General features: G+C 47.8%; 1 protein-coding gene across 3 annotated transcripts in view; it reads left to right on the top strand.

Moving 5' to 3' along the window:
- The window catches only part of Zc3h18 (zinc finger CCCH-type containing 18), a 51,563-nt gene that overhangs the window by 14,026 nt on the left and 21,248 nt on the right, over positions 1-16,289 (top strand). For all 3 annotated transcript variants that reach the window (XM_023705170.1, XM_004645001.3, XM_004645002.3), the window contains 5 exons: positions 7,478-7,626; positions 7,877-7,969; positions 9,064-9,221; positions 13,591-13,708; positions 14,728-14,996. In XM_023705170.1, coding sequence (XP_023560938.1) covers positions 7,478-7,626; positions 7,877-7,969; positions 9,064-9,221; positions 13,591-13,708; positions 14,728-14,996 — 787 coding nt within the window. The remainder of the gene's footprint in view (positions 1-7,477; positions 7,627-7,876; positions 7,970-9,063; positions 9,222-13,590; positions 13,709-14,727; positions 14,997-16,289) is intronic.

Below are 16,289 nucleotides of genomic sequence, written 5' to 3'. Positions count from 1 at the left end.
TCCCTCAAGCCAAGAGGCTCTTCAGGGTTGCATGCATGTGGTTTATCTGAGTCACGTGCACATGTGTGGGCCCTGTTGGGGGGACGGGGGGGCCTTCTTGGACTGTGGACCCAGAGCCAACTTAGTCATGTGCCATAGAGATGGTTGCGTGATGATCCATGGCTATCTAAGAATGTACAGCAGTGTGTGTGGTGTCTTAGATCTTCAAAGCTCTGGCTTTTCAAAAAGTTTAAATGGAAGGAAAAGACCTCTTTCTCGTAGTGGAGTGAGACTAAATGGCCTCATGGCTCTCTCGGATTTGTACATTAAAATGATGAAAAACGGTGCATATGCATGTAGGTGTCTATGCAGTCAGTTTGGACCAACACTGCTCACAGATTGCATGTGCAGTGCTCTGGTCTCAGGCAGCAGTGTGCTTATCTGATGGGGCCTGGTGTGTGGCTCTGCAGCAGGAATCCCTGTATGAAGGCTCTGGCCCTCACGATGGTGAACTGGTTCTCAAAACTTAACTCCAGAAGCACAAAACAGATAAAGTGAAACCATGACTAACAGTGCAGACTAAATCTTTTGGGGACACCTGAGTACATGAGGACAAGAGGAGTCCTGCCTCCCACCAAGGATGTTGCACCAGGCGGGCAAGGTGGAAGACTGGTGTCCCCCAGATTAGACCATCTGAGCTTGGGTCTCCTTGAACAAGGCTATAAAGAGTTTTCTGCAGTGTAAGGGCTGGTGGGATGTTTTGCAGCTTAACTGTTCTTGTTTCAGAGAGTCTTTTGTGTATACCCACCTTTCTTCCCTATTCTGTTCATTCTATAATGTGATATACTACAAAAGGAAATGTTTACTTCTCTTTTTTTTTTCCCCTCTGTGTTTAGGACAGGGTCTACAGGGTCTCACTATGTAGATTAGACTCTTAATGATTGTCCTGTTTTCAGCTTCCCAAGTGCTGGGATTACAGGTGTGGGCGACCACACCCAGTCACCATCGTTGTCTCAGTGTGTCCTGGAGATGGGGCCGGCACGGCATGCCAGGGATCAAACCCTAGCTGCTGTGCTGTGCCTAAGCAGGTGCTTTAGTCCCCTGAGCTATCAGGCCGGCCTGTTTAATTCTTTTAGTTTTCTAAAATATCTGCTCTTTTTGGTTATGAGAAATTTATCTGGATATAGATGTTTTTGCTTACCTGCAGTATATAAACTTGGTGCTAAATTGAGATGAATCAGTTTACCAACTCTTCAGTAACAAGAGAAGTCACTTTAAAACCAAAGGGAAGTTGCTGGGTTGGCCAGGACATGGACATCCAGGAATCCCCGCCTGCTGCCGAGGGATGTGCCATAGTGTGGCCACTTTCTTTGGATGTGGTCTGGCTGTTCCTCAAAAGGTATAGGATAGAGTTGTCACTGGCCCAGCAATTTGACCTGTAGGCATCTGTCCCAGAGGGATTAAAAACATGATCCAGAGAAAACATTGCACATTGGAGTTCATGGGAGCATGCTTCACAGTGGCCAAGGGAAAGGAACAGCCCAGTGTCTAGATCTCCTGAGTGGCTGAGCAGAATGCCCAGTCACCCAAGGAAACCCTTCTTGGCCTTAAGGGAGAGCCCTGACACATGGAGCAGCATAGAGGAGCCTTGGGGACTTGTGGGGTGATGGAAGCCAGTTCTGTAGGCCCATGTCATGTGAGTCCATGTATAGGAAGTGCCTGCAACAGGTGACTCCACAGGCACAGGAAGCAGACCGGTCACTGTCAGCTAAGAGTGGGAGCTGGCAGTGAGCAAGCACCAGGTTTTCTCTTTAGGGTACTAAAATGTCCTAGAACTACACAGCGGTGATGGTTATACAGTTTGGTAAGTGTACTAAAGACTACTGAAATGTATACTTCAAACAACAGGGATGTTTTATGGTTTGTGAATTAAGTCTTAGTTTGGAAAGTGTTTTTAAAAATTTTGTCAGCTGTGGGGTCTTGCCTGTTAGCTCAGTTGTTTAAGTGCCTGCTTGAGCAAACCCAGTCAGGCACAGGCACAGAGGACCTTAGTACAATCCCCAGTTCCACGTGCCATACCAGACCCACCCTTAAGGCAGCCTGAGGGCCAGCCAAATAGCTCAGTGGATTAAAGCGCCTACAAGCAGGTGCAGGGGGTTCTATCCCCGGGCTTGCTGTGCCAGCCCCGTCCCCCGGGGTACACTGAGATGGCAACTGAGACTGGGCGTGGTGACACATGCCTATAATCCAGGGTCTTGGGAGGCTGTAAACAGGCAGATCACTGGGAGTCTGATCTAGTAGTGAGACCCTGAACACCCTGTAGACGGTTCCCTAAAAAGTACAAAAAAGGTATTCTGAGCCAGCCAAAAAAAAAAAAAATTTTGTCAGCTGTATATTCATGACCATTGTGACCTGCAGATTAATCTACAGTGAATACATTAATGTTTATGACCATGAGCAACAAACTGCTACAAACATGACTTATGCATGTTTTGGAGAGCCGCACTGTGTTTATGGCGTGCTTTTATCCTTCCTGTGTCTATAGTGAATCCCAACTCAAGGTTCCAGCCTCAGAGGAAGAGATAGTGCTTTCTTTATGCTGTGTCCTGCTGTGTATCTCCAACATATCCCTCTGTGAAGGGCCACCAACTCATCCCATAGGCCACAGCCCCTTGTTTCTGTTGCATTTTTAAAAATTGTGGTGAGGGCCGACCAGATTGTACAGTGGATTAAAGCACCTACTAAGGCAGATGCAGGGACCTGGGTTGGATCCCCAGATGTGCAGGGCCGGCTCACCCCCAGGGCATGTTGAGCTGGTATCTGAGACTGGGCATGGTGGTGTGCACCTATAATCCCAGCACTTGGGAGGCTGAAAACAGGAGGATCACTACAAGTCCATTCTCTTTAGTGAGACCCTGTAGTCCCTGTACTAAACAGCAAAAAAAAAAAAAAAAAAATTGTAATGAAATACACATAACACAAAATTTACCATCCTAGCCACTTTTGAGTATATGGTTCACTGTTACTTAATAGAGATAATGTATAACCATCATCACATGCACACACAGCATGTTTTCAGCTTGTAAAACTGAAACTGCAGACCAGGAAACCCTAATTCCTATTCCGTCTGCCCCAGACCAGCACCTTCCATCCCCATCCCTATCTATGTGCCTACGTTAGGGACCTCACCCCGGTGGAATCACAGTGTGTATCCTTTTGTTACTGTCTTTTGCTGTGTAGTGTAACCCTCAGGATTCATCCGTGTTCCGCGGTGGCATGTGTCAGGGTCTCCTTCTCCCATCCAAGTACTAACCAGGCCCGACCCTGCTTAGCTTCCGAGATCAGACGAGATCGGGCGCGTTCAGGGTGGTATGGCCGTAGACCAGGGTCTCCTTCTCAAGGCAGATTGATACTCTGGCATGAGGCTAGACTGTGTTTTGTTTTCTTCCCTCCCAGTGTATGCCTAGATTGCCTCTGCCTTGACTGTTGTGCGTGTGGGGCTACAAAACTGTCTTCCAGATCCTACTTTAAATTTTTTGGTTAGCAACCTGGGAATGGAACTGCACATCACAGGGACATTCTTTTTTCCCAGTGCTTGGGGTCAAACCCAGGGCCTAGTACATTCTTGTGCTCTAACCCCAAATCCTATTTTTAAGTGTTTGAACTACCAGCCTTTTCACAGTGGCCACTCCGTTTTATATTCCTGTCAGCCATGCACAGGGATTCACGGTCTCCATCCTCGCCAGCAGTGTTCTTTCTTTTATAGCAGCGTTTTCCCAGTGTTTAGTGATGATAGGCAGCGTTCTTATGTGCGTGTTCCTACTCACATGTCTGTCTTAGGAAGACATCTTTTGCTCATTTTAGAATCTCTTCTCTTTTTAAAACAATGGGATATGTGGACCTTGGGCATTCTGGAGAGCCTTTCACGGGACTCCTCAGGTTAAACTGTTCTCGGTAATATAAGGCTTTGCTAGTACTAAGGTATTCGCCAGCTTGCACTCCATGTAAAAATGCCGGTTTTGCTTCATGTTTATAAATCAGTAAGAATAGTAGTTTAATGACGTCATATATGCTTGAGTACAGGGTTTTTGTTTTGTTTTCCTTTCTCATCTGTACTAGGGATTGAACCAGGAGCTCACACATGTTGAGTGAGTACTGTATCACTGAACTACAAGTGCCTTTTTTTTTTTTAAATGTATTTGCTACAGGGTTTCACTATGCAGATTCGACTCGTAGCGATCCTCCTATTTTCAGCCTCCCCAGCACTGGGATTACAGGCATGTGCCACCCTGCCTAATCTTGTGTACCTAGGGTGTGGGGCCAGCATGGCTTGTGGTGCCAGGGAACAAACCCCAGTCCCTGTGCTTGCCTAAGCAGGCACTTAGTCTGCACCTGATCAAGCATCCTGTATAGCTAGGATCATAGGTGTGGGCCACTACGTTCAGCGCAAACTTTTTTTTTTTAAGTAAACAGTTTTATGGTGCTACAATTTGTATGCCATAAAATTCACTCATTTTGTGGGTTTAGTAATTTTGCCAAGTTGCACCACTGTCAGCACAATCCAGTTCTGGAATGTCTGTCTGTCTGTCTGTCTGTCTTTTTTTTCTTTCTCCTTTTTGAGACTGGGTCTCATTGTATAGTCCAACCTGGCCTTAAACTCATTGTGTAGCCCAGTCTGGCCTTGAATTTGTCACAGTTTTCCTGCCTCAACCTCCCATGTGCTGGGATTACAAGTGTGTGCCACTACACCCAGCCTAAGAGAGTGTTTCTTAAGCAGAGTCTCACAGTCCCTGTGGATAGATACCATGAGTTCTTTCCTTCTGTCTCTGTCCTCTGTGAGCCCAGGCATTTGTAGCTTGTCAAGTAGAGTCCTAGATTTCTTAGGTTTGCCCTACAGATTTCATTATTAGATCCTTATCTCTTCTTTTCATAAAGTGTTAAGTGAGTGAAGCACTTTAATCTTTGTTTTGCCTTTACAGTCTGTGACTATTACCTGTTCCAAGTTGTTCAGACTACCAGGTAAAGAAACCAAGCAGTATTTAACATAGTAATGGTGAGTCTTGTACAGCTTTCAGTGATAACAAATAGCCAGCTATGCGCCTGTGCCATAGGTTCACCACCATAGGCTTAATATATTCATAGTAGGGCTGTAATTCGTCTGTTGCACTGCCAGGCAGCTGGAACCCCTGGAGGTGCATGTATGACTGTCCCATGGGGCAGGGGTTTTTTATTTTTTATTATTAACTAATGGTAAAAAGACTGATAAAAGTGAGTGGGTCTGTTTATACCAGCAGGAGGGAATAAAGGCCACATGTCAGCATGTCTTGGTTTGCAGTTCTAGCAAAGAACAAGGGCTTGGGGTAGAAACCTGCATGGTAAACTCATCTGAGTTGTTCTCCAGGATGCTTCCAAACGCTGTCCACAAACCAGAACCCACACAGCTGGTCGCTTCTGGGCCCACCACTCGAGCTTGCGCAAGACACCTGTGGATGACACAGATGTCTGACATGGGGTCCCTGGTTGGACATCTGGGCTGTGGCCAGCAGCTGCTTGGCAAGAGAGTAGCTTTCTCTTCCTGTATCTTTGTTTCCTTGGTTTCTACCAAGGAAGGCCCCATGGTGGGTTTCTCCAGTATTTCACTGATACAGTTGCAGTCGAGCATACTGGTTCCTTTCTGGTAGATACTTTGTTTAGTGAAAATAAATAAATAAATAAGATTCACAGAGTATGTAATATGCCCAGGAAAAAAATGTAGAAGTATGTGTTCAGCAATTGAGTGAACAAGCCCCTAAACATTGCTAGGTGTTTCTACGAGAGCTCTGGAAACTCAGGTTGTGGGGGTGGAGGGGACTTGATGGTGTGGGTGCTTTTTATTCACATGTATTCAAGCATTAGTTTCATTATGACTTCTTTCACGTATGTAAAAGAAGTGTTTGCGTAGGTAAAAAGATTAATAAGAGGGGCTGAGGTACCTAGCATCCATTTATGAAAAAGAACATTTCTTGCTTTTGAAACCTCATATACCAAAAATGGCACCTAGCAGTTTCAGCAATGAAGGAGCTTACCTGTCCCGCTGGTTCATGGCCTGACCTTCCTGGCCACTGCCCTTCCCATACCCAGGCGCAGGCTTGAGGTCACAGTCACCAGGAGTCTGGCTCATACATGTGGGAAACCTGCCAGGAAGGAGGAGACCAGACCGCCCTAAAATATCTTCAGTTTTATTTCTTTCCACGCCCCCTTTCCTTTTTCTTTTTTAACAGATTTTGTAAATTAAGAAAGTAATAGTGCCGACAGAGCAAGCAGATGAAAGGTTTTCTTTTTCTAGCCCTGACATTTCAGTGTTCATCTTTTCAAGCTTTCTACACGCAGGAAGATTCACCTCTCAGTGGGGTGGTAGGGTGCTAGTCCAGTGGTGGCTGGCTGGCCTTCCTTAAGCTGCCTTCTTCTGTACCTCAGCAGGAACCTGGCTTAGCACCCAGGGCAGCTGAGCTCTGTCACCTTGTGTCCTATGGCCCTGTAGGGATGCCTTGTGCCTGCCCCTCAGCTTCCTCTCATACCTCTCACACATCCTGTTCCTCTAGTGCAGCCTCTCTCTTGATAGTGTCGCGGGGGTGACTGTGGTTCAGATCACTTTGGGACAGACCTGTAGAATACTGGTAATCTTTAGTGTTTCCCTTCAGTTTTTCCTTTAGTATTGGGGTTTGCAAGATTGCAGTGTACAGTGCCAGTCCACACCTGTGGGGTGCCCAGTATAGTGTCACTGTGCTTGGAACCCAGCCTGTGCCATGCTCAGAACGTGCTGTTTATATCCATGCTTGAAAAGCAATCTGTGCAGCCCTCCCTGGCATCTGTAGGCATGGGTTTTTGTACACTGGGACATCTGGAGGACATGAGAAGCCATGGCTGCTCAAGTCCTTATTATAAATTGGTACGGGCTTTGCATAGAGTCTGTGTACATACACCTTCCGTATACTCCTAATTAAGACATCTCTAGGTAATGTAGGCAGTCTGACAATGTAACTATTTTATAAAAAATTATTTGCTATATCAATTAGAAAATGATGAGAGGGGCTGGGGAGATGGTTCAGTGGAATAAGCGCTTCCCTAGCAAGCACAAGGGTCTGAGTTCAATCCCCGGTTCTGCCAAAAAAAAAAAAGAAAACAATGAGAAAGTCTCCACGCGTTCAGCACAGACCCAGAGAGTATTTTGGGAAGTGTTGTGGAGTGCACAGAGGTAGAACCTTAGCTACTGAGAGTCCATCTTAAGACTCCACCTTTACAGTGACTTTGGAACATCAGAGCCCTCTTCTAGAGGGTACTTGCCTGCAGCCTGCCTCCTCCAGTGTGCTCACAAGTACTGTCCATGTTGGGACCTCCAGGCTTGGCCCACACCCCTCCCCAGCCAGTGACCGGCAGGAGAATTGGCTGGCTTTTGGCTGCACTGCGGCCATTGCAGCCATAGGCTTCCGCCCATGCTGACCTGCCTTTGTTTCCACAGGGAACTGTACCTGGGGAATGAATTGTAGGTTCATACACCCTGGAGTGAACGACAAGGGGAACTACTCCCTCATCACCAAAGCTGAGCCCTTCCCGCCCAACGGTGCCCCACCACTCGGACCTCACCCCCTGATGCCTGCCAACCCGTGGGTGCGTGAACACCTGTCCCTCACCGTACGCGTGCCAAACACCAGACACTGTGGTCCCAGCCTAAGGCAACAGTGTGCCTGCTGCACCATGCAGAGGCAGCCCCAGCATGCCTGGGCACTGCACAGCAGGGGCAGGGGAGCATTACCTTGGGCCTGACTTATGTTTCACTTGGTACTTTGGCTCCTCTGTTTCTTTATAGGTTTTACAATGTTACTTGCTTTCTCAACTTTCCCTTCTTGTTGTCTCATAGGGTGGACCAGTAGTTGATGAAATTTTGCCTCCCCCCCCTCCCGAGCCCCCAACAGAGAGTGCTTGGGAACGTGGACTCCGGCATGCAAAGGAGGTAATGGTTCCCCAGAACCTGAGGGAAAGTTCAGGGGAAGCACCAGGAAGATTTCTGAGTTTTCTTTAAGAGCTAAGGAATATTATCAGATCCAAAAGCTACAATTCTTGTTACATAGGTCTTGCTTTATCTTGGTCTTAACCATCCAGCAGAAAACTATAAAAACAAAGTACAAGAAATAAAGTCATGTTGTTATGTTGAGCTGTAGGAGACTCAGGTCAACAATTTCTGACATTGCCAGTAAAGTGGAAGACCCAATACTATTATGAACTAATGGACTATTTTGGAATATTTTGCTGAGTTCACACACCTATAATATTTAAATGATGGAACTAAACAAAAAAAGGGGACATAGATGAATGACCATTTTGTATGTGTATTCAAAATGGTTAGGATAGATATGTAGTTATATTCTCTTAATGAATAGAGGGATTTATTCTAATAGTATTTGTAAATAGGATATCATGTCTGCATCTTGTACAACAAATAACCCCTAGGAAGACAGTATGCGGTGTGTTAATTATTGGAACTGTCCTGCCAATTCGATTTGAAACAGTCTTATTGCTATTTATTTCTCAATAAAATTATGGAAAAAATAATTAAAAAATAAATAAAACTTTTTTAAAAAGTTAAGGAGCAGGATACGGTGTTTGACTGTCTACAAGGAGACCAGGGCACAGCAAACCCCAGTAGGTTGGGCAGGCCCAGGGGCCACAGTCCTGGTCCCCATTGTTGAGGCCCAGCACCTGCTCTCCTTGCAGAGTGCCTGTGCCTACTCGGGGGCCCGGTGCGGCTCTCCATGCTGAGTTGTCCTCTTCAGTGAGATGCAGGTAGCCCTTTTTCCACCTACCTAAGATGTCAGCTATGTGCTGGACCTCACCCACAAGGCCACCCCTCCAGGGCCATCGGTGGGGTGACTTTATGCTTAACTGCATATGGTGGGCACAGTGCTGCTCATAGGCAGACACTGCCTTTGAGCCCTTAAAGTTACTAGGGTCCTGTGCCCCTCAACACTGGTGATCTGACACTCCTTGGGCTGCCCACATTCCCCTAAGCTCTGACCCATGTTAACATTATTCTTCCTCCCATGGTAGGTTTTAAAAAAAGCCACCATTCGTAAAGAACAGGAGCCTGATTTTGAAGAGAAAAGATTCACGGTGACCATTGGTGAAGATGAGCGGGAGTTTGACAAAGAAAATGAAGTTTTCCGGGATTGGAATTCTCGGGTCCCAAGAGATGCCAGAGATACAGCGTAAGGAGTGCTCTGCTCTTTCTTCTTTGTGAAAGAAAACCAGGTGCCCCTCGGTCACAGGGCACCATGGGGGCTATGCCACCCACCCTTGCTGGAGGCAGAAGTGCCCCAAGCTAATGCTCACCCCATTTTCTGTCCCATCTCTGAGTCTTGCTCCTGTGCAGGGTGTCCACTCTGTTGAGCCATGTATTGCCTGTACCCCTATGGTCTCCCAACTGTCCCTGAGGCCTCGAGCCCCAGGTTTCCATCTGTCTTCCGCCCCTTGTGATGTCAAGGGCCAGGAGCCTGGGTTTGTAATTGATGCAGAGCACAGCAGTTCCGTGGCCCCACCACACTCTTTTCTTGCTCCTTCCTGGTCCTTCTGGTCTTTAGAAGTCATGGTATTAAGGAGTTGTGTGACTGCACAGGAGCTGCCCCTGGGCACTGCTGCCCTCAGCAGGTCTTACATCACTGGGGGGCATGAGGAAGGGGACAGGGCCGGGGTAGAGCTGCCATCCTCTAGAGCCTACGCCAGCCTAGGGCTTATTCTCTAGAGTGACACTGTACATGTAGGGTGTCATCAGGAAGTTATGTTCTATGATGTCTGTCTGAAAGGGAGGCATTGGCATGCATGTGCTTCAACCCTGGTTGTCCGCTGCCTGTGTGACATTTGTGGAGTTGGGGCAGATAACAGCACAGAGGATGGAGAGGTGCGGCTCACCAGGGCATCTAGATCAGTCTTCTCACCTGGGGCTTTGCCTTCTGTAGGTCAGCTTACCTGCACTCTGAAATACTAAATGGGAAATTCCAGAAATAAACATTTCAAATGGTCTGGGTAACTAATTATAGAACACTTATAATTGTTGTGCCTTACTATTAGTGGTTAATCTCTTTAATCTCCTATGCCTGATTTATAAACCAAACCTCATCATAGATGTCAAAGAGAAGCCATGTTTGTAGGGTTCAGTACTCACCATATACTGTCTAAGGCATGGCCCCACAGATCAGACTTGCAGCTTTTAATTACATTCTGCACATACACAACATCAAATCACAGAAAGTGTCGGCATCAGGGCCACATCTAGCATGGCTGTCTGTGAGGTCACTGTGGGATCTTGTGCTTGAGGTGTGATTGAAAAGCACAGTGAATGTGCAAAATTTTTTTAACTTACTACAGTGTAAAATGCATTGCCATTAATCCTCCTCACCTGGAACATTTATCCCATCATTCTTGCCACTTTCTGCAGCAGCTCTGGATATCCTCTTTCATGTTTTCAGTTGTGCAGTAGTGGCTACCTTGATGTCCTGAATGGATTCAAAACATTTTCCTTTCATGATCACTTTGAATTGGAGGAGCGAGAAGTCACATGGTGCCATATCCAGTGAATAAAATGAATGAGGACACAGTGTCATGTTTTTACAAGGCCACCTTTTCACTGGATAGCACTCAGCAGCAGTCACTGCATTTTTTGATCCCACCTTCTACAGACCCTCAGGAAGGAGGACTCTAACACCGCTTCACAAAGTGGCAAGGACAGTGGAATGTGTATGTGTAAAGTGAGGGGATTTTGAGGGGAATTCATGGCAGGGTGTCTTTTACTGTGGTAAATTTTTTAAACCTTTACCATATTGTTTGAGAAACTGCAGGAGGCAGAGTATGTGGAGCACTTTGAAGGCATAGAGCACTATGCATGTGCATGCTTATTTCAAATGGGGCAGAAGGGGTTTTGGAGCCAGAGAGTGGGTCCTTGATACCCTAACCATTTGGCTCAGCTGGGACAGGGACTTGGAAAATGTGCCAGAGTGGAGGTAGTGCAATACCCAGGCTGTGTGGCTTCATGTGCTTGTGGTCCTCAGTACACAGAGATGTCACTATCCCTGCTGTGTGGTCTGGCCTGTTGCACATGGGAATGAGGTTCTCAGTCCAGCTGATCTGGGTCCTTCAGTCAGGCTCTGAGATGAAGACTACAGCCTGCTGCTGCAGTAGAACGCCAGGGGTGGGGCAGAGAGACCTGTCTTCTGGGCACAGAGGCAGAAGAAAGTGTGGACAGGGCCAGGCAGCTGGAGGTACCACCCATGTGGCATCCCCTAGTGAGAGACTGTTGCACTGGTATGCTGCTGGTAGGGACAGGACTGTGCCAGGTGAGTCTCTTCTCCATTTGGCTAGCTCAGGTGTTGCATTTCTGGGCTTCAGTTTTATCCTCTTGAAGTGAAGTTGTTGAGTTATATGATTGCTGTGCTGCCTTTTTGGGACAGGACCTTGGGCCTCTACTCCATAGACAGGTAGATGCATTCCATGTGCCCTACCCAGAGTTCTGGGCCTGGGGAACCCATGAGCAAAGGTGGTCTCCGTTTGCAGGAAGCCATGTGCCTGCTATCCCTGGTGTGTGTGTTTCTATCCCCAACATGCACCAGAGGCTCAGTGGCCTCATGCACTGTCCCTGAAGCAAGTGCAGGCAGCAAATGGCCATGTGCACAGTCCGTGGCCATGTTACAGGAAGCCCTTTCCATTTTATTTAATCAGCTTTCCAGAAGTTTGCTGGTACTGTCCTCCCATGTGGACCATGCACCTACAAGCCTTGGTTGGCTGTACATGGGCCCTGGCTATGTCCAGCCCAAGAAGAAGCCTACTTAGGATGCTTGTCCTCCATGTGTGGGTGTGTAACGTGCTGCATACCACTCACCCACAGGTGTGACTGTTAGGTTTAAGGAGCATCACATGGACATCTACAGGTCAGACCGAGTGGTGCTGGCTGTTTGGAATGGACACATCACTCTGATCCTGCTGGGAGAGTTCCCATAGCTCAGCCAGCTACCCTCCAGGTGCCCCCTAGTGTGTGCAGTTCCTCCTGGGGAAGGGGCAGAGAAGGAGCTCACAGCCTTTCACAGGCTCACTGAGAGCGCCTGTCATGGCAGGAACTCTAGGGGACTCTTCTGGCAGGGAGGCTGGCTGATATCCTCACTGTTCAGTGACAAGCCCCCTAGCCCATGAGAGGCCCTTGTGTCTCTGGGCCTCATGCTTTCCTCCATCGACTGTGTATTTCTGTGTGTGCCGTGAGGACGTGGGTGGTTGCAGTATTTGAGAGCCATCTTCTCTTGCAGGACTTTCTGGCTGGTCGTGTGTCTGTCCACTTGTGGGTGGTGCCAGCTTGTCTACCCTGTGGTCAGGCTCTTTGCTGCTCTCTCTCAAGCTTGGGGGTCGGTGTGGGGGACCTGACTTAGTGACATGTTCTTTGTGGCTCGGGAGTGGACTGTGTGTTTCTGCCGATTACGTTTACTTCTGAACGTTTTCTCTGTGCTTGGGAGCAGATGACCGTCTCTTACTCATCATTATGTAGACATGTGAGACTCCAGTTTTAGATTTTGTCCTCTTGCCTTACCAAGCTCTTGCTTATTTATGTAAAGTGACTTTATCAAGTTTCTAGGTTTTCAGGTGTCAGATCACGTATCTGGCAAACCTGGATAGCTTGCTTTCCCATACCTACCAGGCATTTCTCATCTCCTTTTCGTGGTCCTTGGAGATATCCTGCCTTGTCCCAATCCCCAGGGAGCCACACTCCTATGTCCCATTAAGAGAGAAGCTGTAGGCTTTGTTTCTGAGACAGGATCTCTGTAGTTCAGGCTAACCTTGAACTCAGAAACAGTGCCACACTCTCTTGGCCTCCTGATTGCTATAGTTTTAAAAAGTGCTTATGTTCTTATGTAAGAAAATGTACATGCTTTTTTTTTTTTTTTTTTTTTTTTTTTGCGGAACCAGGGATTGAACTCAGGCCCTTGTGCTTGCCAGGCAAGCGCTTATTCTACGTGCCATCTCCCCGGCCAGAAAATGTACATTCTTTGCTGTTAAATTCTTTTTTTCTTTTTTTTTTTAAATGTATTTGGTTGTTGCAAGGTCTCACTATGCAGATTGAACTTGTGATCCTCCTGCTTTCAGACTCTCCAGTACTGGGATTATGGGCCTGCTCCACTGCACCTGGACTTTGGCCAGCTCAGCCTGCCGTAGGGGCAGGGCTCGAGTGGCGTGTGGTGCAGGGGATTGAACCACAGTCCCTGCACTTGCATAAGCTTGCCTAAGTAGGTGCCTTAGACCACTGAGCTGTCTCACCAGCTCATATTATTAAATTCTTGAGCCTTTACCCCAGAGTGGGTATTTAATGTTTATCAGAGACATTTCTATCACCTGTGGCTTCTCAGGTCTGCTAGTGTAGGCAGCGTGTGATTAGATCCCCAAAGCTGACCAGGCCTTACATTTCTGGAACATCTCCTGCCTGGTCATAGGGTATTATTTTCCTAATGTGTTGGGTTCTGTTTGCTTACATTTTGTGTAGCATTTTATTCTAGTAAAGTGACATGTAAGTGATCAGTCTCTTCTTACTGGCTACTTTTTCAGACTTGAGCCTTATGCGGATCCTTACTATGACTACGAAATAGAACGGTTTTGGCGAGGTGGACAGTATGAGAATTTCAGGGTGCAATATACGGATGCAGAGCCGTATCATAATTACCGAGTAAGTATGACTCCTCATGGGAAGCTGAAAACCACTCCCCTTTCTGTTTTGAGACAGGGTCTCACTAGTTACCCAGGGTGGCCTTGAACCTGTGATTCTCCTATCTCAGTCTCCTGCACCTGGCTCATATTGCCTCAAACAGGGATTTATGTGCGCTTTTTCTATTTGTACGGTGAACTGGTTGACCCAAAGTACTACAATCAAGCCTACATTGTTCATGGAGGACAAGCTCAAATCAAATCGCCAGCTTAAATGTGATGCTCTGAATGGAGGCTTTCTGGAAAGCTCTGCTTGTGCCCTGGCTTTGTAATCTCGGATTGCACATGAGGTGCTGACCCCAGTGTTCAGAGCTGCCTCGCCCTCCTAAGCCTGTCACTCCTTGAGGTCCCCTCGGGGCTGCTTAGCACAGTGTCCCCTCTTACCTCTCTGGCCCTGTGCTGAGAGCATCCAGTGGAGGCCAGTCTGACTGAGCCAGGTGCCCTCAACTGTGATCTGCTTGTCCTCATTCTCAGGGTGGCATGGAAAGGATCTCTGAGAAGCCCTCAAGCAGGGTTGGTGCTATGCCTCAGGTGACAGAGCCACATGTTTGGGTCCTGGCCTATCAGGTGGTGACCGTGCAGATGACCCTATAGTCCTAAAGGACCCTGGCCCTACCTGTCCCCAGATCTTCTGCTGTGTCCAAGGGGTGGGAAGGCATGAGGACAGCAGTGCTGGAGGGTGGTGTTACAGGGGGCCCACTCTGTTCCAAATGCTGCCTGCTGATGCAGAAGAGCCATGTCTCCTGGGTGTGTGGGGGTGAGCAACAGTATGGTACTTACGGAATGTCAGTACAGAGTTCCGAGCATGGTGACTGGGGTGACTGTACTCTAAGTAGCTCCCAGCTCTTTTTTAGCACAGGTTGGGGGAGATTGTGAACAGTGACCTCAGGAGCATTCCGGCCCCATCTTCCCACTCTGTGCTCCCACAGCACAGGCAGCACAGCTTCTCTGTAGCACTGTGTGTTTGGTCTTTTAATAAAGGAACGGGAGAGGGAACGAGAGCGTGAGAACAGACAGCGTGAACGAGAGCGGGAGCGGGAGCGGGACCGAGAGCGCGAGCGGCGGCAGAGGGAACGTGAACGGGAGCGAGAGCGTGAGCGGGACAAGGAGCGACAGCGCAGGAAAGAAGAGTGGGAGAGAGAGAGAGCCAAGCGCGATGAGAAAGACAGACAGCATCGAGACCGAGACAGGGACAAGGAGCGGGAGAAGGACAAAGACAAGCCAAAGCCCCGATCTCCACAGCCACCAAGGTAGGCCCTGGGGTGCTGGGCCTGCAGGTCAGCAGTTCCTGTCTTTAAGGCCTCCTCCCAAGGATCTTTCTGTAAAACTCCAAGACCATGCACCCAACATGGAAATGGCTCTTTGCCAAGGTGTGTGCTGTGCTTCTGATCCCCAAGAGTCCTGCTCTCAGAGCACATCCATCCTCTGTTGCTTGGGAGAGGAGGTAGCCCTGCTGTGTCTGCACTGCTGGTCATGAGATGCCCAACAGCCTCACTCCGGGTGTCAAGTCTTGCTGTCGAATAGCTGGAGCTTCCTAAGCCATTTGCTGTCCTGTGTTTTAGTGGACCGCTAGTAGCCTTCTGCAGTTGCTGGTGGTGGTGTGGTGGGCATGGGGAAGGTGGGCAGGGTCGGGCTTGGTTCAGCGCTCTCATAGGTTTAAGCATCCTTGGGTGCTGGAGCAATGTATGGCCCTGGATAAGAGTCAGAATTTGGTGATGCTTAGTGTGTGTCTGTCGAGATATAGCTCGTGTGTTTCGCTGTGTGCTCATAGCAGTGTGCACTTCAGTGGTTCCTGGTACGTATAGTGCTCTGGGTTGTCAGTGTGCTTTCTTGATAAGATCCTTAGAAGCACAAAATTCTCAATCATATGTATTTATTTTGTTGCTTGTACTTTTGGTGTTGAATCTAAGATACCATTGTCTGGAGCACAAATTTTTCTTTTTCTTTTTTTTTAAATTTATTTAGTAAAGGGTCTCACTATGCAGCTTGGACTCATAGTGATATGCCTGTTTTCAGCCTCCCCAGTGCTGGGATTACAGGCGTGTGCCACCATGCTTGGTCTTGGTGGCCTACTCAGTGTGCCTAGGGCTGGGGCCAGTGCAGCATGTAGTACTGGGGATTGAACAGAGTGTGAAAATTTACTTTTGCATTTTTCTTTTCTTTTTTCATTCATTCATTCATTCATTCATTCATATATTTGGTACAGGGTGTTGCTACACAACTTGGACTCATGGTGATCCTCCTGTCTCAGCCTCCCCAGTGCTGGGATTATAGATGTGTGCCACCATGCTGTTTTGGGGCTAGCGCAGCACACCTGGGGTTCTGGGGCCAGCACAGCATGCAGTACTAGAGATCAAACTCAGGTCCTCGCATTTGCCAGGCAGGCGCATATGCCGCTGTGCTATCTCCCTTGCCCTGCAGTTTTCTTTAGGAGGCTCAGTGTTAGATCTTGCAAGCCTTAATGGCCCTGCCCCTGCCTTTTTTTTTTTTTTTTTTTTTTTTCCTTTCTTTTAATGAACTAGGAGTTTAATATAAATGCAACC

Source organism: Octodon degus, unplaced genomic scaffold (genome assembly GCF_000260255.1).
Source record: "Octodon degus isolate 3935 unplaced genomic scaffold, OctDeg1.0 scaffold00215, whole genome shotgun sequence".
Classification (NCBI taxonomy): domain Eukaryota; kingdom Metazoa; phylum Chordata; class Mammalia; order Rodentia; family Octodontidae; genus Octodon; species Octodon degus.
The sequence above is the reverse complement of the archived record's forward strand: the minus strand, read 5'-3'. Positions and strand labels throughout refer to the sequence as shown.